At 40.7% G+C, this 22,097-nt stretch overlaps 1 protein-coding gene across 6 annotated transcripts in view; it reads left to right on the top strand.

Annotated features, from left to right (window-relative positions):
- Positions 1-22,097, top strand: part of ADD1 (adducin 1) — a 52,303-nt gene that overhangs the window by 7,744 nt on the left and 22,462 nt on the right. For 4 of the 6 annotated variants that reach the window (XM_081019926.1, XM_081019923.1, XM_081019924.1 and 1 more), the window contains exons 2-12: positions 3,218-3,427; positions 4,859-5,021; positions 5,454-5,605; positions 9,352-9,432; positions 13,269-13,418; positions 15,021-15,164; positions 15,267-15,365; positions 15,748-15,924; positions 17,010-17,354; positions 20,385-20,486; positions 21,656-21,745. In XM_081019926.1, coding sequence (XP_080876052.1) covers positions 3,236-3,427; positions 4,859-5,021; positions 5,454-5,605; positions 9,352-9,432; positions 13,269-13,418; positions 15,021-15,164; positions 15,267-15,365; positions 15,748-15,924; positions 17,010-17,354; positions 20,385-20,486; positions 21,656-21,745 — 1,695 coding nt within the window. In that variant the 5' untranslated portion in view covers positions 3,218-3,235. The remainder of the gene's footprint in view (positions 1-3,217; positions 3,428-4,858; positions 5,022-5,453; positions 5,606-9,351; positions 9,433-13,268; positions 13,419-15,020; positions 15,165-15,266; positions 15,366-15,747; positions 15,925-17,009; positions 17,355-20,384; positions 20,487-21,655; positions 21,746-22,097) is intronic. The other 2 variants (XM_081019925.1, XM_081019927.1) reach the window with 1 other exon arrangement.

Raw genomic sequence — 22,097 nt, 5'->3', positions numbered from 1 at the left:
TAATGTGGGAGTAAACTCCATTGATAGCAGTCCACAGCAGCCCTTGCCAAGGTCACTATGGTTACGGCCCCTCTCTGTTCTGGAAAGTGTTACTTCCTTCATTTCTGGCAAACATGAATGAGGCAATAATATGAGGATCAGTAAGGCTTTAAAATTGGTTGTGCTAATTACCTTACATTCCAAAGGTTTGGAAATACAGGAAGCTAGGGAGTTTCTCTGAAAGATCGTGGGGTGGGGTGGGCAGATAGGAGAAACCAATTACATTTTCTAATCAGAACTATTGACCACAGTATCCTTCTGGATCGTCTCAGAAGGTTGGGAGTTGGGGGCACTGTTAAACAGTGGTTCTGCTCCTTCCTCCTGGACCATGTCCAAAAAGTGGTGGGGTGAGATGAGTGTTCAAACCCCTGGGTGCTCTCTTGTGGGGTGCCTCAGGGCTCCATTGTCTCCCCCTTGCTTTTTAATATCTATATGAAACCACTGGGAGAGATCATTGGGGTTTGGGCTGGGTGTTCATCAGTATGTGGATGATACCATCTACAGCTAATCCAAAATGAGGCTGCTAGACTGGTGACGGGGAGCAGCCGCTGGGACACCGGTCCTAAAAGATCTACATTGGCTCCCAGTACGTTTCCGAGTACAATTCAAAGTGTTGGTGTTGACCTTCAAAACCCTAAAGGGCCTCAGCCATGTATACCTGAAGGAGCGTCTCCGCCCCCATCATTTAGACACTGAGGTCAAGCTCCCAGGGCCTTCTGGAGGTTACCCCACTGCAAAAAGTGTAGTTACAGGGGAACCAGGGAGAGAGCCTTTTCAGTTGTGGTGCCCACCCTGTGGAACACCCTCTCATCAGATGTCAAAGACATTAAAAACTACATGACTTTTAGAAAACATCGGAAGGCAGCCCAAGTGGCCGGGGCAATCCAGTCAGATGGACAGGATGCAAATAATAAAAATATTGCTATTACTGAAGTTTTCATAATTCCTCATTTCTCACACCCTCCTTTGTTAATTTTCCTATGGCTTCTCTGCCAAGAAAGCAAGGATTGCCATCTTTATTTTAATATGGTGGCTTCCTCATCTACAAGGACCCTCTTAAATAGGATTGGTAATTAACTGAGTCCCAGATTTAAAACAGAGATGTCATCTTTTAAACAACTGCACTGCATATTTCTTTGATGGTTTGTTTCTTGCAGTTCCTGCCAGTATAAGAGCTTTGAGAACTGGGTTCTCTGCATTAATCCTCGCAAAGCACTCCAGTGGTGCCAACCCCATTCATTAAATTGGAGCGTGTTCTGATCTTTGAACAGTCTGCTAACAAACTGATTTCTTTTATTGACTGCTGGCTTCCTGTTATGGTGCCAGCTTCCCCTTCAATTTAGCCGCAAATGTCCAAAATGGAAAGAACACAGTGAAATGAAAGCATGATAAGGATAGACAATAAAGAAACTGTTCAACCCCTCGCCCCCAGCAATATATATACAACAACCAAAAAAACCCCATTTGAAATGTAACAACAACATAGTTTTACATAACACTGATCACTGTGAACTACTCTAATACTGAAGTAGAAGCCATATTCTAAGCCCTGTTCAGATACTGGTGCACTCTGATAATAGTGTGTAATGTGTTGTGGCTATGTTCTAAGGACACAGTCCTCAACCTCCGAAGTTGATGGGGAGGGGTGGTAGAAGAACTACTGGTGGGAGGTGTGTAGCCCTGCTGTGCTGGAGACACCAAGATCTGCCCTAGCAGGTTGGAAGCTACCACCGGAAGTAAGCCACAGTGTTTTATGGTGTTGTATAGGCTTTGAATCCATGGCATCTTAAAGCCCCATCTTTGGTCCTGCTGGCTCTACCAGGCAGAAGGTTGGAAGGAAAACACTTTGAACCTTCTGCCTGGCAGAAGCCAGCAGGATCTCTGATGCTCTGGAGCAGGGTTTCCCAACTTGGGTCTCTAGCTGTTTTTGGACTACAACTCCCATCATCCCAAGCTAGCAGGAGGACCAGTGGTCAGGGATGATGGGTGCTGTAGTCCAAAAACAGCTGGAGACCCAAGTTTGGGAAACCCTGCTCTGGAGGATCAGCTGTTCTGTGCCTCTTAGACATCTAAGACTAGAACCTTGTAAGACCCATAAAAGTTAATTGCCCAATTTGAACAATTCTATTGGCTTAATAAGCAGTTATGAAAAGAATTGCCCAGGAAATCCTGGAGCAACGTAGTATCCTAAATCCCTGTTTGAATTGGCTTTGAATCCTGACTTGTTCAAAGGCTGGCAACCATCACAGGGCGGGTTACAACATAAAAATATGAAACACAAAACTTAAGAGTGCTGAAAAGGGACTAGGTCTAATGAAGTTAAAAAGATTCAGCTGTGTCCTCTGTGACTTGATAGTTAAGAATGAGGGAAAGGAGAGAAGCCCTGCTGAATTCAAGAGCAGAAGCTGGGCTCTGAACTATAGAAACAATTTAACACCAGTATTGTTGTTGTTGTTGTTTAGGCGTGTCCGACTCTTCGTGACCCCCTGGACCAGAGCACGCCAGGCACTCCTGTCTTCCACTGCCTCCCGCAGTTTGGTCAAACTCATGCTGGTAGCTTTGAGAACACTATCCAACCATCTCGTCCTCTGTCGTCCCCTTCTCCTTGTGCCCTCCATCTTTCCCAACATCAGGGTCTTTTCCAGGGAGCCTTCTCTTCTCATGAGGTGGCCAAAGTATTGGAGCCTCAGCTTCACGATCTGTCCTTCCAGTGAGCACTCAGGGCTCATTTCCTTCAGAATGGATAGGTTTGATCTTGCAGTCCATGGGACTCTCAAGAGTCTCCTCCAGCACCAGAATTCAAAAGCATCAATTCTTCGGCGATCAGCCTTCTTTATGGTCCAGCTCTCATTTCCATACATCACTACTGGGAAAACCATAGCTTTAACTATAAGGACCTTTGTCGGCAAGGTGATGTCTCTGCTTTTTAAGATGCTGTTTAGGTTTGTCATTGCTTTTCTCCCAAGAAGCAGGCGTCTCTTAATTTTGTGACTGCTGTCACCATCTGCAGTGATCATGCTTATGTTCTGATTTTGTTTCCTTATTCAACAACTTTTATTTCTCTCTATGTCCACTGAAGGATAAAGTGGAGAAAAGGGGTAGGGGCCAGTGTATTCATTTAAACTTTAGCAGATGAATTAATTGGAATACTTTTGATTGATTGATTTTTATTCCACAGAACCACTGAAAAGGTGCTATGAATGGTGAATCTAGAGCAGAGGTGGTAACCTCACCACCTCCAGCAGCCCCTCATAAGGAGAGGTATTTTGATAGAGTGGATGAAAATAACCCAGAGTACTTGCGAGAGAGGAACATGGCTCCTGACCTTCGCCAGGATTTCAATATGATGGAACAGAAGAAGAGAGTGTCCATGATCCTTCAAAGCCCAGTAAGGATAAATACTTAGACATGACTTTAGAAGAGAGCTAACAAAAAAATCAGTTTTTTTAAACATTTCCTCAAAAAGGCAGCATTAAGTTGTGGGGCAGAATTCAAAATGTCTTAAGGCACATTGTGTATGTTTGTGGCACACAGGAGCTACTCATTTGTTTTTTGCGGTGGCAAGTACTTTTGTTGCCTTGGAGTCCTCCAAATCCCAAGTTTCAATCAAGTTCAGGCTGATATATTACAGTGGACGATGAAATATCATTGGGAAAGGCTTCCTGATGGTGAAAGCATCATAATAGCATTTTGCATTTTACAGTTCTATTGTATTTTTTAATTATGCTGTGTATTGCCCAGGCAGCTAAGAAATCTAGTGAATGACATAAATAAATCCCAGCTATGGTCTCATTCCAGCAAGCATCCATGTTTTCTGTGTATATTGCCGCTGAAACCAAAATTGGGGGGGTGGGAGGTGGAGTGAAACCATTTAGCTCTGGTGTCATTAAGGTATCAGGAATTTCAGCAACTCTAGGCTGCTTTATACAAAATTATTTTCTTGTACAATATAGTTTCCATGTAGAAAATGACAGGTTACATAGTTACCTGTGACAAAAGCATCTGGTGATACAGAACAAAAGCCGCAAGTTCTTGTAGCACAAAGATATAGCCAAATCGAAATGTAAACTTTACTTCTTAATGCTGTATCTGTGCCGTTTGTTGTACACAAGTTTGGTCTCTGTAGTAAAATTGCTCTTTGTGAAGCAGTCCTCAGTTGTGTTGAGCTGCCAACTTGCAGTAAGAGTAATTCTCAGTTGAATAAGTTGGTTAAAGCTTCTCGATGTAATGTGTTATTTATTTTTGAAATATTTTTGACATCCTTCAATATAAATATTCTCAGGGCTGCTTAAGCAATAATAATACAATACAACAAGAAACTAACAAAATTTCAAAATTTGGATGAAAACTGGCAACAACAATAAAAAGAATCATAGTTAACTGTTGAAAAACTTCAGAGAATAAAAAGTATTTGCTTAGCACCTTAAAATACAGTGAAATAAACACAAGGTGAGCCTCTCTGGAGGAACAATTCCCTTAAACAAAGGGAGAGTCCTCTTCCAGACACCTCACTTCTCACCATGAGAGCACCCGATCCCAGGATGCAGTCAAGCTGCTATGAAGCTACTGGGTTTAAATAACAGCAGTATATGGGGCACAATGTTGATAAGAACTTGTGTGTCTGTCTCGTCTGCCTCAAGTCCCTTATTCAGACAGTGCACCAAAAAAGCAGGAGCAGGCTCAATAATTATTCCTAGAGAGATGCTTCTGGCTGTGAGAAGCATTAATGACAAGAGATGTGGAAGGGACGAATTAAGAGAATCCAATTTGCTTGAGGTTCTCCAGTATTTCGGTGTCTAACATGGTATTCTATTGTTAGGCATTTTGTGAAGAATTGGAATCGATGATCCAGGAACAATTTAAGAAAGGAAAGAACCCAACAGGTCTACTGGCTTTACAGCAGATTGCAGATTTCATGACGACAAACGTTCCAAATGTCTACCCAGCAGCACCTCACGGTGGAATGGCTGCCCTTAACATGAGTGAGTTCCAGCAGATATTTTGGGAGTGGATAGGGATTGCAGCTGGTGAATTCAAAGCTAAGTGTGGACTAATCCAAAATTGAATGTAAACAGTGCAGTTTTGAAAGAACTCTTTTAGTGAGAACTGGCTCTAATTTTGTTTTAAGAATTTATTGTATTAAGATTCGGAAATTAGGAGATGTTGTAATAAGTGCTGGAATGGTTTTGTTATGCTTCAGTGAAAGAGAATAGATGTAGATTTCAGTTTTAAAAGAGAAGTTCCTCATTAAACGGGTGTGGTGCCTTGCATCAGCTGAAAGGATTCAGATTTCATATTGTGAATTGACTTGATATGGTGTTAGCCTCCTGTTGGAAGGAGAGTATGGCCACACCATTTAGACATTGTTATTAAGAGATGTAAACCATATTGGGCATGTCTTTCCTTTTCCCCAGGTCTTGGCATGGTGACCCCTGTGAATGATCTCAGGGGTTCAGATTCAATTGCTTATGACAAGGGCGAGAAACTGTTGAGATGCAAGTTGGCAGCCTTTTACAGACTAGCTGACCTCTTTGGGTGGTCACAGCTTATTTACAATCACATAACAGTGAGTATTAAATCATCTATATCTATATTTCTCCTTTTTATTTGTTGTTTAGGGTAGACTAGGAATAACCAACTTTGGAGGAGTCCAGTCGTTTGAAACAACTTAATTTATTTCATACAACACTTGATTTTAAAATACCTCATAGCGGTTTACAAAACTTTATCTGGCCCCTAGTGGCCCTTATCAATTTTGGATCTGGGTGTAATAGAAAATTGTCTTCATTTCATTTGTGGGAGATAGGGAAATGGGTTTCTGCATGCAGTTCATATAACTTCGTGTGTTGCTGTATATTTATGTTCTGGAAGGCAAAAGATCATTGCTTCTTGAGGGGAGGGGATCTTTCCAAGACCTTTTTTGCAGTTTAAAAAACTTGTTTTAATTTTGACCTTTATTAACTATTTTATTGTATGTTGTATATTTTTGTAATCTGTTTAGAAGTTTTATTTACAGTTAAGGGATATACAAATTATGTTAAAGAAAATTACTTAGTTGGTGAATGTTCTAGCTCCTGGTTATAAATACTAAGTACTGTACTAGCTATGATTTTACTGCTAGTTTTTATTAAAAACCATGGGTGACCATGAAGGGATTGAATTGCTTTAGGTCCTGGAGTTGTGCCCATAGAATAACCCTAACACCACTTCCCAAAATTAAGAAGTTGTCTGTTCATGGTTAAGAGAACAGATGAAATGGTAAAGATGCTGATACTGAAATTCACACCGCAGTTTGGAAATATTGGTTGCCTGCTGATATGTCCCAACTAATTCAATAAAATGGAGATTTGAAAAGTCTTCATACTAAAATAAGATTTTGGAAAAGTTTACCCTTGTTTCCTTAGATAGAAATGAAATTTAATAAACAGTAACAGTATTTATCTTACTATAAGCAATTTTTTATGCTCCATTGACAAAGTAGTGGGACATCTACTGTATCTCTTTTAAAATCTAGTATAACTGTTGGAACTTCTCATCTTAAGTGAAACCATTTGGCCTGTGTGCTCCAGATGTCTATACTGTGAGTAATTTATTGGCACCCATGTCATTAATGCTTGAGAAGAATGAATAGCATCACAATGAGCTTACTCATGTGCCAAATAAGCATTAAGCTACAGCTGTAGTAAGAATTGAAGTCACTCTTGTATTTTATTATAAAGCTTAATTGTGAAGAGGTTTCCAGACTTCTGATTTTCTCTCGTGGTTTTTCTTAACAGTTGAAGCCCTCCGAACAGTGATGGAGGAGGTGAAAATTGGTGAAAATAGCTTATTCTCCCTGTTCTGTGAGAAGCAAATTTTGCTAGGTTGCCAGCCCTTCCACAAATAGACTGCTCTTGATCAAACCATTGTTTTCTCAAATCTGCTGTCTGAATACCAAACATATTAGGATGTGCATGTTTTCAAAAACAGATTTGTCTTACTCACACTTTACATTTTTGTGAGCATACCTTAGATGTGATTTGTGAAGCAATTCATGGGGAAAGTGTTTGGCACTTTTCCCTTCTTGGGCCTGTCTGCTGGAGCCAGCAACAGAGAGAGATGGAGAGAGGCAGTGTCCCAACTAGAAAGAAACAAGACTTTGAGAGGGAGCTGCAGTTCAGTTTTGTCTTTCCCACCTTTAACTTCTCCTGGTTGGGCTGATGGAGCATAAGCCTGCAGTCCTTTACCATATGCTTGATGCTGTTTGTTGTTGGCTCATCCTCTGGGCCAGGTGAGTGACAGACCCACACCCTACCCTGAGCTCAACCAAGTGTAAAATGTAAGAGGGGTGTAACACTTCAAAGGGGAAGGCCTCAAGGGTTACCTCACAGGAGATAACTTTAGAGGATCTGTCAAATTCTCCAGTGTCTTTCCTCCCAGGCTATTTCATACTTAAATGAAATCACTCCTGTCCATTGCCTGGCAGTGAAAGTCTCCCACCCTGGACATTGCAGGGAATAGATGTTTTTTTCAGGGATATTGCCAGGGGTAGATGTGTATGTTAGAAATGTTCATTTAGTTAGAAGTACTCTTCCTCTTTATTTAAGGCTGGCTAAAAGCCATCTGCTTTGATGGGGGAAGAATGAGCTGGTCCTCTAATTCCAGTTCACAGCCATATTCACCCCCACATGTTCATTAAGTCTATTGCTGCAGGTGAAGGAAGGAGCTGGGTTGGGCATGTTTTTCGAAACTTGGCCATTACCCCAATTCCTACAAACTGGAAGTAGTCTGCTGAAAAGGCTGTGTGAAATCTCTTAACTAGCCACTTGGCATTGAGGTAGAGAAGAAGATGGAAACTGGGTCAGCAGCCTTCATGAATGAAGTTAGAGTTCTCTTGTGTGCAAAGAGTTTTTTCTTCTTGTTCACACCAGTTTTGCTGATTAGATTTGAGACTGCAGGATAAATGTAAATAGTGGCTGCTTTGGGAATGTTCATAGGTTCAAAATTAAGTGACATGTCTATTCTGGACACTTCTGTAGTCCCTTCACTTCTCATTAGAACTTCATAGGAATTATGAATTGAGTTAAGAGCAGTTCTCGTGAATCTCACTGTCCTTCATTCTCAGAGCTGGTAATTGTCATCGTGCTATAGGCATTATGGCCCAGAGACGAACTTCTATTAGCCAGACCAGTGTGACCAATGGTTAGAGATGATGGGAACTGTAATCTAACATCTGGAGGGCACCAGGTTGGGAAAGTCTGGTCTAAACTGTCACTAATGTTGGTAGTCTGAGTGTGAAAGCATTGATGTTCCAACATGTATTGTGAAAACAAAGTATCTGTATTCTTACATGTACTTATGTTCCAAGTTCTCAAGTCCAGGAGGTAGGAAGACAGTCTATTCTTCCCCTGGAAGAAGCAGGTTTGTTGCTTGGGGATACTCCTGGATCCAACATGGTCACTTGAGGCCCTGGTGGCCTCAGTGGCTAGGAGTGGCTATTTCCAGATACAGCTGGTTCACCAGCTACTGCCCTTTTTGGACAGAGGTGTCTTGGTCATAGTACTCCGTGCTACATCCAGATTGGATTATTGCAATGCACTCTACATAGGGCAGCGCTTGAACGCTATTCTGAAACCTCAACTGGTCCAAAGTGCAGCAACCAGATTACTGGCCAAAGTCACTTGTAGAACTCTTACAACTTCTGTTCTAAAACAGTTGCATTCAGTGCTAGTTCTTTTCTGGGCCTAATTTCAGGTGCTCCCACTCATTTTTAAAGCCCTAAATGACTAAAGCTCCATATATCTGGAAAACAACCTCCTTCCTTGCAGACACTCCCAGGTGTTAAGATCAGCAAAGGGGGCCCTCTTGCTGTTCTGCCTTTCTCAGAAGTTCACTTGAGGGAGGGGGCCCAGGAGAGATCATTCTCTGTGGCAGACCCTAAGTTATGGAAGGCCCTCTGCACAGTGGTGCATCTGGCTGCTTTATATGGTTTTTATTCTGTATAATACTGTATAAATGCTGAAGACACATCTCTTTACCCAAGCTCTTTCACATCTAAGATATGTGTTGTCAGGGCCCAACCTATTCCCCAACTGTAATCTGTTTTAACTGTTCTAATTGTAACAAGCCCCGAGAGCTGTTGGTGAAGGGCAGGGAATACACTTTTACATACTACTACTACTATGTGTAATAATGACTTTTTCCAGTGCATTTGAATTATACGCATTTTGCAATTTCTAGATTTTGTCTTTTTTGTAAATCAGTTATTTAAAGTGATGTTTCCTTGTTTCTACATACTCAGTTTTCATTCTTTTTTCTTTGTCTTTTTTGTAGGTCAGAGTAAATTCAGAGCAGGAACACTTTCTCATTGTGCCTTTTGGGCTTCTCTATAGTGAAGTTACTGCATCCAGTCTGGTAAGTGAAAGACTCTTTTGTTCAAACAAATCAGAATCCTGAACATCAGATCACCATACAGCTGCATTTAGATGTGACCAAGCACTATTAAAGGCAATGGAACAAGTTAGTCATTAGTAACTTAAGGCCAGTTGCTATCAATATAATTTGGTCACAACTGACCTTGGATTGGGACTGTAGTATTTAATCACTCCATGTCTTATGTGCAAGGGTATTCTGCCCTTTCTACTTTTAAACTTTTAATCTTATAATCGTCCGTCTTGTTTGGGCATCCATTTGGACAAATGGACTGCTTATATTAATATATATGTTTAAATCAAGATGGATGGGATAATTTTATTATTAATATCAGCTGACTTGACAATGTTTCCTTTTTCCTGTATCTGCAAAATAATAATAATAATAATAATAATAATAATAATAATAATAATAAAGTTGAATTTGTAACAAGTTCTTCCCTATAGTCAGTTTGCAAGCTATTTCTTTGTAGTATTTATGTAGTCATATCAGTGAGTTGTGCGCCTGTGCAAAGAAGCATCTAAAACTTCTAGTACTTTAGGAAATAGCACTTGTCCCTTCCTTTGAGTGGGCAGACCCCATGGGGTAAGAGCAAGTAAGCACTTTACTACCCTGTAGTCTTCCTTTGCCCACTGCCTGAACAGCATCTCACCACCTGTGTTTTTGGGAGCTAAAATTAGTTAAGTAGAGAGTTAGGATCACCTCCTTGTAAAGTATACTCATTCCTTTTTCTTGTTTGCTGAACACTTGAGATCCAGATACTGCATCCTTTCCTACGCAGCTCAGGGTCCGTCCCCACCCCCATCACAGGAATGGGGAAGTGTGAGAACCTGGTTTCTAAAGTTCGGGAAGTTTTCAAGATGTTAGTTTGCACAGACCAGTATATTAGACAGCAAATAAGATCACTCAAAGAGTGCTGGTTTTACTGGTACAGTGGTGCCCCGCAAGACGAATGCCTCGCAAGACGGAAAACCCGCTAGACGAAAGGGTTTTCCGTTTTTGAGTTGCTTCGCAGGACGAATTTCCCTATGGGCTTGCTTTGCAAGACGAAAATGTCTTGCGAGTCTTGAGATTTTTTTTCCGCTTTCCCCCCCCCTTTATCTAAGCTGCTAAGCCTTTAATAGCCTTTTAGCAGCTAATCCGCTAAGCCGATAAGCCTTTAATAGTAGCTAAACCGCTAATAGCGCTAATCCGTTAAGCCGCTAATAGGGTTGCTTCGCAAGACGAAAAAACCGCTAGACGAAGACACTCGCGGAACGGATTAATTTCGTCTTGCGAGGCACCACTGTAAATTATTTGTGCTGCATTCACACAGCAGTTCATTACTGGCATTTCTCTAAATGTTAATATACACATTATATTCAGGCTTTCACATTACATAAAAGCCACTTTTAGAAATCTAGTGGAATGCGGCACAGGTTCAGCATTCATTTCGGTGTTACTTGCTTCCAGAACACAATCAGCTTGCAAGCGTGGAATTTCTGCACCGACTGAGGCCCTGCAGGATGCTCTGCAAGGGGCTTTCATTTAGGAAAGGGTTGCAAAGCCTTGTGCCCCCCGTTGCCCCTCCCCTCAACAGGAGAGGCTCTGAAACTGATTTTCCCTTAAAGTAGGTCAGTTGTGGAGCCTCATCTCCCCCCCCCCAAGGATTGCCCGCTCCCCATAACAGCTGTGATCCTGCAAGATAATAGGGGTGAGGTTCCACTAGTGGCTTTCCTCAGCTACCCATCCCAGGGATCAACTGCAATCCTGCAGGTTCTGGGTGATGCACCAGAAGCTGTTTCCTTAAAAGATAGCTGCTTGTGGGGCATCAATACACACAATTGCTCAACAGTTGGGTTGAATTGGGGTGTGTGGGTGTGATACTGCGCAAAGAGCTTTCCCTTTTGATCATGCATACCCCAGCATTGATACCTCCGCTTATCAGCTGTTGAGCAGAGATGGAATCCTGATTATTTTTACCTACCTTTCACACTGCATTACCTGGCGGCTTGAATGAAATTTAGTGCAACATGGTGGTATGCAGGGTGTATTAATCTCCCTCCTATAGATCTTGTTCTGTGTATGTGCGCTGTAGAAGCTTCAGCAAAGCAGTTAAGCTCTTCAACACAAAACAGCTGTTCTTAGCAGAGTTGTTTTACTTGGCACACACATTCTATATACAGGTTACACAAAGGCGTTTCTCTCTCTGGTCCCAGAGAGGGTTCTGTACTTCAAAGTCCTTTTGAACCAAAGTCCGTTAGCAAGTTCTAAGTTCAGTTGTTCGGAGACCTGAACAACTTGACTGAATTCTCTGAGTTCTGAAGTCTGGCAGTTCTCCAACTTCTTCTCAGATGATCTCTTCAAAAAGTCTTCACACAAAAACACAGTTCCAGCAGATAGCCTTCAAGTCCTGCAATCTCTTACCACGACTCTCACTGTGGACCCTCACTGTGTGCAGTAACCTGAGCCTTTTCATACACAAACTTACTTGCCAAATCTGTCCAGTAACATGCATGAGAGAGGAACCAGATTCATCCAGGTGCATTGTGGGGCATGAGCCAGCATCACCAACTCATGTGAATTTAACTCAATAAACACTTTCCTTAACATACAGGTACTGCAGTGCGAGAAGAACATTAGGAGGTCAGGACAGAAGCACTAATGCAATACACACCCCATGCGTGAATGCAGCCTAAGACATGTTTTTTTAAAACATTTCTTTTTTAAAAAAATATACTTTCCAATAGTGTTAATATAAAAATGGTAAGAACTCCTAAAAAGTTGCAAAATCCTTCTAATGTTGAATTGCGCAAATGTTTGAGGTGTTATGAATGACATTTTATTCCTGCTTTCAACATGATTACTGTTCTTTTCATCATCAAATAAAAGAATATGTGAAAACCTATAAAGATGCAAATAATTCTGAAAAGCATATTATCTGTCTGTAAAGTCTCCAGTTGGCTGTAGTCATTCCATGGATCTTGAGCCTCTTAAAAAAACCCCTCTAATCTTAACAAACCTTTCTACAAGCTCAGCACAGCCACTCAGATATATTGAGAGAATGTGGTGATTTTTCATTATCTGGGCCCAAATATTTTGATGATTAAAATTAGGTGTTCGTTTTCCTCCCCCACATTCCACCATAATACAGAACTATGCTTGCAATGCAAACTATTTCTAATGTATTTGTGTAAACACCTTCAAAGAGTAGCATAAAATAAACCCCTGTAAAAGCCTTTTCAGTGGGAGTGAGGGGCACTCCCCCCCCCTGCCGTTTTCCCCATAAGAAGAGAAACTGCCAGCAGCATCTCCCTGCTGCTTTCACCCCTTGTGAATGTTAGGGGACATTTGGCACAGAAACATGTGTGTATACCTTTAAGAAGTTTCTGGGATTAATTGGCTGCATGTGGCCGTTGCTATAAAGGAAAAAAGCTGAGTTTTGTAGCCTGCCTGCTGGAATAACACCCACCAGAGTTTGTGTTTATTGTTTAGTACTAAAGTCTTCGTTTTAGTTTGGGTTTTTACACGTATGTCTCCTGGAGTCACTCTGTCCTCTGCCACCGGCTGGAAATCCCCCTCCAACAGTGAAAGCCCAGTGCAAAGGGAAAGAAGCCACTTGCCCCCCCCTCCTGGGGGTACTTGCCAGAGTGGGTAGGGTGCTCTGGTGAGCGACCGATCAACTGGTTTGTTCCTCTCCTTATTTGATGTGACTGCTGCTTTTGTATCCATCTTATATTTGTTTTCATTGAGGGAGATTTGAAAATACTGAGCCTGTTTCTCTCCTGCGATAGGACGGTAGGCTCATTTCTAGAATTAATGCTATTTTATGTTACCAGGTTAAAATAAATATTCAAGGTGATGTTGTTGATCGTGGAAGCACTAATTTGGGAGTTAATCAGGCTGGCTTCACATTGCACTCGGCTATTTACGCAGCTCGACCTGACATTAAGTGCATCGTTCATATTCACACACCGGCAGGAGCGGCGGTAAGAAGTTCCTTCTTCCTCTAGCTGTGTAGTGGTGGGGAAATTTCATGTAAAGTACTGCACTGCACCAGTCCAGGAGGAGAAAGAACATGTGTGGTACTTATTTCCCAATCCAGAAAAGTAGGGGCATTGAGGGGTAGAAATTACAAAGCTTTTTAAAATAGAGAAAAGAAACCTTAAATGTATCTCAGAGAAATAAATTTTCATATTTAAAATTCTTTGCGTTTACTCTGGAGATAAACTTGAAAGCACTGTGTAGGAAGTTCAAGACGGCATCACCCAGCATAGGACACTGTGTCTTCTTGGTCAGTCCTGGGTGGGAAGAACAGATTACCCTAATCTTCAACACAACAGCCTTCTAGGGAAAATTGACACATTTGCTTCATCCGGTGGGGCCTTTGGAAGTTGTGTTCTGCAGAGGACTATGCACCTCAAAAAAATCTGTCTTAGAGGATTAATGAGATTAGGGTTTACATCCTGGGATGCATTTGTTTTTGATATCCCTATGCTAGCTGACCTCTTCTAGCTGAGGAGAGAAATGGAAAATCTATACTAGGGGTGGCCAACTCCTAAGAGACTGCAATCTACTCACAGAGTTAAAAACTGGCAGTGAACGATCCCCTTTTTTTGGGGTTCAGATCAAAGCTGTTGAGCTTTTTTTTAGGAAGGAGGAAGGCCCATGGGGGGGGGGTTGGGGGATCTACCAGTGATCTACCGCAGGCATCCAGTGATCTACCGGTAGATCACAATCTACCTGTTGGACATGCCTGATCTATACTAACAGCTTAATTTCTGTTATTCAGGAGGGCAGGTATGCTGCCCTGTATCTTACCAACTTTCTGTAGGTCGGTAAATGGAGTTGTCTGCTTACATAATTAAGTGGAACAGAGTCTCTCTGTGTGTTCTGTCTACCACAGATATGTTTTATTCCATTAGGACAAGGGTGAGGAACCACTTTGGGGCAGAGGGCCAGATCCAGAAGTGGCCAGCCCTTTGCAGGCCTCATTGGCAGGTGTATGTAGCTGCACAGCTAACATAGCAGGTGCACATGTAAGGTGTGGAACCTGATCCCTATCCAAATCAGCATGGCTTGAAATTGGTGCCCCTTTCTTGTAATAGACAAAGTTTTGATCTTATTTTATCTGAAGAACTAGCTCCTGTCTATTTCCTACTTCCTCTCTCTGCTTCATTGTGCGTGGGCCTGCAAAGTTTGCGGTATTTCTATTTCATCCCACTGGAGGTTCTTCAGTTTCATATTTTGCCTCCTTAGGTCAGGTTTTGTTCATTTTTAGAGTTTGTCTAAGGTAGGCATGGGGAACCTTGACCCTCCAGATTTTGTTAACTATAACTCCCATCAACCCTAGTAAGTATGGCCAATAGCAAGGGGTGATTGGAGTTGTAGTTCTTCAACATCTGGGGGGCCAAAGATTACCTAAACCTGGTTTAGGGGTTGATGAGAGGAGTGCCTCTTCTGGCAGTGAAATTTGGAGACTGCCTTCCTAGGCCTGAAGGAGGGGCCTTTCTCCATACTGCCATCCTTCTGCCAAGAATTTCTTTTTCTTCGTAAATGTCTATTTATGAAACCTGTTGTCATCTTCTTAGGTGTCAGCAATGAAAAGTGGTCTCTTGCCAATCTCTCCAGAGGCACTGTCCCTTGGGGAAGTAACCTATCATGATTACCATGGGATTCTTGTAGATGAGGAGGAGAAAGTGTTGATTCAGAAGAATCTGGGCCCCAAAAGCAAGGTCAGTGTCCAAACATCATCTAAGGCGCAAAAGGCAAGAGAAAGTCTGTTTTGTTTTTCTTCTTACTTGTGCATCACTTTCTTTCTTTATCTCTTCTCCAAGGTTCTCATACTCAGAAATCATGGTTTGGTATCAGCTGGAGAAAGCGTGGAAGAGGCTTTCTACTATATTCATAATTTGGTTGTTGCTTGTGAGATCCAAGTAAGCATGCTAAATTGTTTTTTATTTTTTAATCTCATTTTTTATTTATTTATCTTCATCAGTTTTAAAAAAACTCAGGCTGGTAATGCATATAGCAGACAGTGTAATGAAAAGATTTATTTGCTGAAACTATATGGCAGGTTTTTATTTTAGCACTGTAAGTGAATGGTAATGTTGAATTAAATTTATTGGATTAGTAGTTTTATCTTTAAAACCCGGCCAGATGTGGCATATAAAAAAATAAATATTATTGCTATTATTAAATGGCACTTTGATTAGAGACATTGTAATGAAACATTTAGCATAATTATTGATTAGACATTGAAATATGTTTGATTTATTCCTTATCACAGAAACTTTTATCTGTTTTGATTACTTTAAGGTACGTACTCTGGCCAGTGCAGGGGGGGCAGACAACTTAGTGCTCTTGGACCCTGGAAAATACAAGGCTAAGTCTCGTGGTCATGAGCCTCTAGCAGGGGAGGGGACAGCATCTTACCCCAAATGGCAGACTGGAGAGCAGGAATTTGAAGCTCTTATGCGAATGCTTGATAATTTGGTAAGAGAAAATCTACTATTCAACTGATTTTTAGCATCAGAAAGATCTTGTAACATATGCTAATGGTCTCAAGGGTTTCATTTCTGTTTAGACAATGTACATAATTAAAGGACAAATAAGTCTAGGAAGAAAAGCACTTTCTGAGAATGCCAGGAGTAGGTTGTGGAGCTCCATTTCCAATGGCAGCTGCCAAGAGGCTCGTCCTTAACTGTACTGTACCCTGATCTCCTTTATAGCAAGAATAAAACAAAATTGCTGTAGACTTGCAGTAATTCAGCATTATTATTATTTATGGGTTTTTTAAATGTCTAACACACCCTTCAAACAATATTCCAGGGTGATTATTTAAAAACAGAACAGAAACAAAGCAATATAATTCTAAAAGAGAAAAAAATAAACCAGATTAAATTTAAACAACTAAAAAGCTTTGACAAATAAGGTTTTCTCCTGTTTCTGAAATGGCATTAGCATACACACCAGGTGAACTTCCCTAGTGGGAGGATTCAGTAATGCACACTGGTGATGGTATGCAAGTAGATAATAATTAGAGGGTCACCACCAAAGAGGCCCTTTTCCGTGGTAGCCACCTACTGCACCTCAGGTGACAGGGGCATCTGGAGAAGAGTCTACTGAAGGTGGGCAGGCACAAGTGTTCTTTAACGGAGTCTGATAGTCCCAGCCCTCCTCCTGATCTGTTTTTTTCAATTGGCATCGCCCAGTTTACAAGTGGTCACTTGGATGCCTTGTGTTTTTACATCATAGAAGAGAAGAACTGAGACTTGGACATATGTTCTAGTTCATATTTATTACTCTTAAATGCAAACTGTACTTGTTTCGTTCAAAGGAGCTTTGGACTGACATAATACTGATTCACTCATGGGCATGCCAATATAATTAAAGTGCTTCAAAGCATGTTTCGTAATTTGATGTATTTGTGTGAACGCAGATCACCAAAATGGCAAAGATACTCAAGGGCAGAACTTGGCATGCATGTATCAATGTTTCCATAATGGCTGTCAGTAAATTTGTTTAACGGGTAGGTTTTGAGGCCATGTTGACAGTGTTCTGCTATGGTGTTTCCTCAGGGTTACAGAACTGGCTACCCCTATCGATGCCCTGCTTTGAGAGAGAAATCTAAAAAATACAGTGACGTGGAAATCCCTGCTAGTGTCACGGGGTATTCTTTTGCTAGCGATGGGGACTCGGGCACTTGTTCTCCTCTGCGGCATAGTTTTCAGAAACAGCAGCGAGAGAAGACAAGGTGGCTGAATTCTGGCCGAGGAGATGATGCTTCTGAAGAAGGGCAGAATGGCGGCAGCCCCAAGTCGAAGACTAAGGTGTGGACGAACATTACACACGATCACGTGAAACCCTTGCTGCAGTCTCTCTCGTCCGGTGTCTGCGTGCCAAGCTGTATTACCAACTGCTTGGTCTGTGCCTACCTTACTGTTCATAGTTAGATGATGTAGAGCAACTTTGGGTGGCAGGCACTGTGAGGCTTTGGGAATAAAATACAACATTAACTCCTCCCTCTTTCCTGACTGTCTAATCTGGCTTCACTTGAAACATTTCTTTCTAATATGCTCTAGTAATGAAATTTAGACCTGCGTTCTCATTGCAATTTGAATGGAAGGGTGCAGAGAGCAGTTAAGACTGCTAAGCCAGCAATAAATGAACAAGCCAATGTCTTATGGGTCCTGTTTTATATATTCGAGTTACTTAAATGGTTTTTTATCAGAGAAGTTTTGGTTGTACTTTCTGGGAAATATCCTAGTTAAAACTTAAAGTAAATTAGTTTTTAAAATTTTTGTCTAAATTATGTACACTTCTCAGCACAGAAATTAGCTGGTCTACAAATCTGTATCCAGGCTGTCTTCTCATAGTTTGTGGTATTTAAGTACTTGGCCAATTACCACATTTTAGTTAAATCCATGGGCCTGATTTGGATCGTATTGAAGTGCCTTTTATCTGATCTATGGATTACCAAAAATGACGAGAGTTTCAACCCCACAGGCTTTATTTCCTCTTAAGCCCTTTTGCTTCCTAATAAATTGACCTCTTTTGCTGCTCTACCCCCTATGCTTCTGTCTGTCCTAAAGCCTCCCAGTGTTCACAGCCTTCTGCATGAATTGTTGCATGTAAGTAGATGGCCATAATTTGAAAATCTTTCCTCTAGTACCAGCTGGGTGTGGCATGACTAAAGTGCAGCTCAGGCAACCACCAGGCACTGTTCGGGGGAAACTTCGTTTAACATTGCTGTTTACAAAGTTAAAATATGCACTTCAGTCTTGACTAAAGGTTTTCAAATGCTATCGTGTGGATAGCTGTTTGGAAATGCTCATTGTGATATTGTATACTATTCTATTCTAAAATCCAGATTTGTGCATGATGCCAGCTTTAAAGTGGCTGATTGATACATTAGCTGACAATGTAGGAACTTGAGACAAGAACATAGAGTCCTTCATAGCCATTCTAGAGATAGTGCAGATCAGTGTTGAGCATGAAAAATCATATTGTTCAAAAGTTGTTAACTTTCTCCTGTTCTCCTTTGAATACTTTCATTTGCTGTCAGTGGAAACCCCCCTAAATCTTGGTTGCTTTTTTCTCCCTTTCAGAATGATTAATGGGGAATGTAGTTGCTCTTAGTCAAGGTAGTGCCATCTAAAAATCCACGGAGAAAATGGAATCCAAAGGAGAGATTCTTTGTGTGGTGACTCCCTCCCCTTTTGCTATCCTATATCTAGTACTGTCAAACCCTTCTTTTATTCTAGAAAGAGTTAGTGCCCTATGTTGTAAAAATATTGATGAGAGTTTGTGTGTTTTGAACACATGTAATGAAGTGAATATCTGAAATAAGTATAAAATGAAAGAATCACTTGAAACCATAAGCTTGTTTTAATATTTTGCTAGAACAATGTAATCTTACTCAGTTTGTGTATTTGATTTTTAATGCTCTTAAATATTTTTAAAGTACCAGTTATACTAAGGTTCTTAATACTGTTGTTAAATATCTTTAATAAAAACCTGGAGTTATTTTTATGTGAAAAGATAAGAATCAGTGAGTATCCATAGCTCCATGTTCATTCCATTTTTTTACTTCATACTTGCAAAACATTTTTTTAAATTCTGTTGCTTTTTTTTAAGAGTTCTATTTCTGGCTATCTTTTGTCTTAAAATTATTTGGGGGGAACAGCATCTTTAAACGGGTTTGTTTCAATGTTCAGTACATTTTCTGTGCAATAATTGGTGTATAATTTATGAGACTGAGCGCTTAAGAGATCGTTGTGGCACAAAGTCGCCTTCCAACATACTAAATGTACTGGCCATATGAAACAACCTTCTGTAAAGAAATCATGGAAGTGCTTTGTGTATGGGTTTTTATTTTTTGTAATCTTTGAATCTGTAAGCTTTATACAAAATATTTTGACATCACCAAACTCCTTCCTTAGGCTGATCCATCTATTTGCCTGTGCAAAAACAATTCTGAAAACTACATTGAGTTTTGTTTTGAATCCAAACTTTGGTGATGCCCACTCTTTCCTCATAGTACAGAATCGTTCACTCAACCTGGTTATTGACATCACACTGCTTTTCATATTCCTGTCATCTTGTGCTTTCTGTTGGCTTTGATGTGTCTAAATATCAGGGAAGTGAATCAATGATGTGGAAATTAAAAGACAGTTGAGGAAGTTTGGCATTGTTGATAGATTTATATTTTAATGGCTCAGTCATGTACTGAGCCTCCATCTGCACTATACATTTAAAGCAGTATCGTGCCACTTTAAACAGCTATGGTTTCTCCCAAAGAATCCTGGGAACTAGAGTTTGTTACAATTTCCAGAGTGCTTTAACAGTCAATCGCTTTCCCCAGGGAACTCTGTAAACTGCAGCTCTGGAAGGGGGAATAGGTGGCCTCTTAGCACCCTTAGCTCTTAGCACCCTTAACTCTTAGCACCATAGCAAACTACATTTCCCATGATTCTTTGGAGGAAGCCATAACTGTTGAAAGTAGTATGATACACCTTTAAATGTGTAGTGCAGATGGGGCCTGAGTATGGTTAGACTTACTTCCAGGAAAGTGCAAAGAATTGCAGCCTCCTGTGGTTAATACAAATAGCAAAGTAACATTTTTATCTAGTTCACATTTCTTGAAGTATTGTTAATATAGACAATCAGAAAAATCAACAAGATCTTTTGACGCATTTTTCAGGACCTTGTGATATACTTCACTCCTTTTCATATTTAGTTTTTTGAAATATTTGCTCTGAATTACAAAAAAATAGCTTAACAGCTGTTTCAAAGCTGAGAGATGGTTATGTCTTTACAAATACTGGAATGCAGTCATTGATTCATTTCTCAGTTCTGTACATGCATGATTTACTGTGCTGTAAACTTGCTTCTATGAATGTTCTAGCCATTACAGCAATTTTGATTTTATGTAATTGTTCTTGATATTACAGTGGACTAAAGAGGATGGACATAGAACTGCCACCTCTGCTGTCCAAAATCTATTTGTTCCATTGAACACTAACCCAAAGGAAGTCCAAGAAATGAGGAACAAGGTTTGTACTGGCAATCTATCTGTAATCTCTGAATGTTTTTTATAGTCCATATTGAAAGTACGCCTATATCATAGCTGAAATCTCAAGAGAATCAAAAATAAAGACAAAATGCCTTAAAAATATGAGTGCTAATTAGATGAAACATTTCTCCTATGTGGGATTTGACTTTTCAGTTTGTAATAAGTAACTTACAGGCCATATTTGCTAAACAGTCTCCTATCCCTCTCCTCAAGTTGGCAAGAACTGGTCAGAATAGCACAGCGGCTGTTGGTGTAAGCCAGCCTTTCTGGTCCCCTACTGGTAGTTTGGATTGTTGACCATTAGCTAGGGCTGATGTTGGAGCCCAAAACCTCTGGAGGGCTCCAGGTTGGGAAGGGTGGCATATATTAAGTGTGCCAAATATATTGATTAGATAGTGATTGGTTTTTCAAATAACCCCCTCCCTCCCACGCCCTAATCACGTCTTCATACTTTCCTTGGCTTTCCAAGTCAACACTGATTACTTTTGAATGCATATTTAAGAATCTAACCATGTTGCCGTTCACACTGTCCCTAAAGTCATAATTTTGCATTTTAGAAAGGTAGGTAGATATTATTTGTGTGCACTATTTTTAAGAATTGATCTTTGGAATTTTTGATGCAATTTGCTTATTGTTGTGGGTGTAGCAATGAACATACTCCCTTGCATTGCTCATAAGATTTCCTTTTGCAAAGCAAGAACAATGTATTCAAACTAAGCCTATGGAAAGAAAGAAATCTGCCAATTTGCAGTCACAAAATTTGGGGTTTAGTGCAGGATCCTAGAGGCTGTTTAGTCATTCTGGCCACATGACCCAGAAAACAGTTTGTGGCAAACGCCATCTCCCTCGGCCTGAAGCGAGATGAATGCCACACTCTATAGTCAAGTTTGACTGGACTTAACTGTCCAGGGGTCCTCTTTACCTTTTTTACCCCTGGAAGCTTCTGAGAGACTGATGCTTGTGGTCCCAAATGTGTAATAAAATATAAAATAGTATCCTGCAGTGGTAATTGATGGAACTGATACCGTATATATCCAAACCAACTTGACTGAGGTTCATATGCAGGAGCTCATATTGCGGTGCACACAGGCAGGTGAGTTACGTTCTCTCTGTTATTCATATGCAATTAATGTATTTTATCGTTTACAGATCCGAGAGCAAAACCTGCAAGACATTAAAACTGCTGGCCCACAGTCACAGGTTCTTTCTGGGGTTGTTGTGGACAGGAGCCTCGTTCAGGTGAGCACATAGCCTGCTTAAAATACAGACTTAGAGTTACTTTATAGTACATTCCTGCTGTCACCTAATGTATCGCTATGAAATTATTCTTTAATCGGCAGAAGTTAACTGTTTATAAGGTAAGTTTTAGAGGTAACATTTTGCTGTCTTTGCAACCATGTTTAGGGTCAGAAACCCAGTGGGAAGCATGTTATTAGCAAGTATACTGCCTTTGGTGCTGGTTGCAGTGCATGAGAGACACCAAGGCTGCTTCTCTGTGGGCTAAAAACCCACTCTTGACTAGTCAGACTTTGTGTCGCAGCTGTATTGAAAAAGCTGCTGAGTCCAAAGCCATTATTGCTACAGTACATTT

This window comes from Podarcis pityusensis (assembly GCF_964106645.2).
Source record: "Podarcis pityusensis genome assembly, chromosome: 9".
NCBI lineage: Eukaryota > Metazoa > Chordata > Lepidosauria > Squamata > Lacertidae > Podarcis > Podarcis pityusensis.
This window is presented reverse-complemented; position numbering and strand designations above follow the sequence as displayed.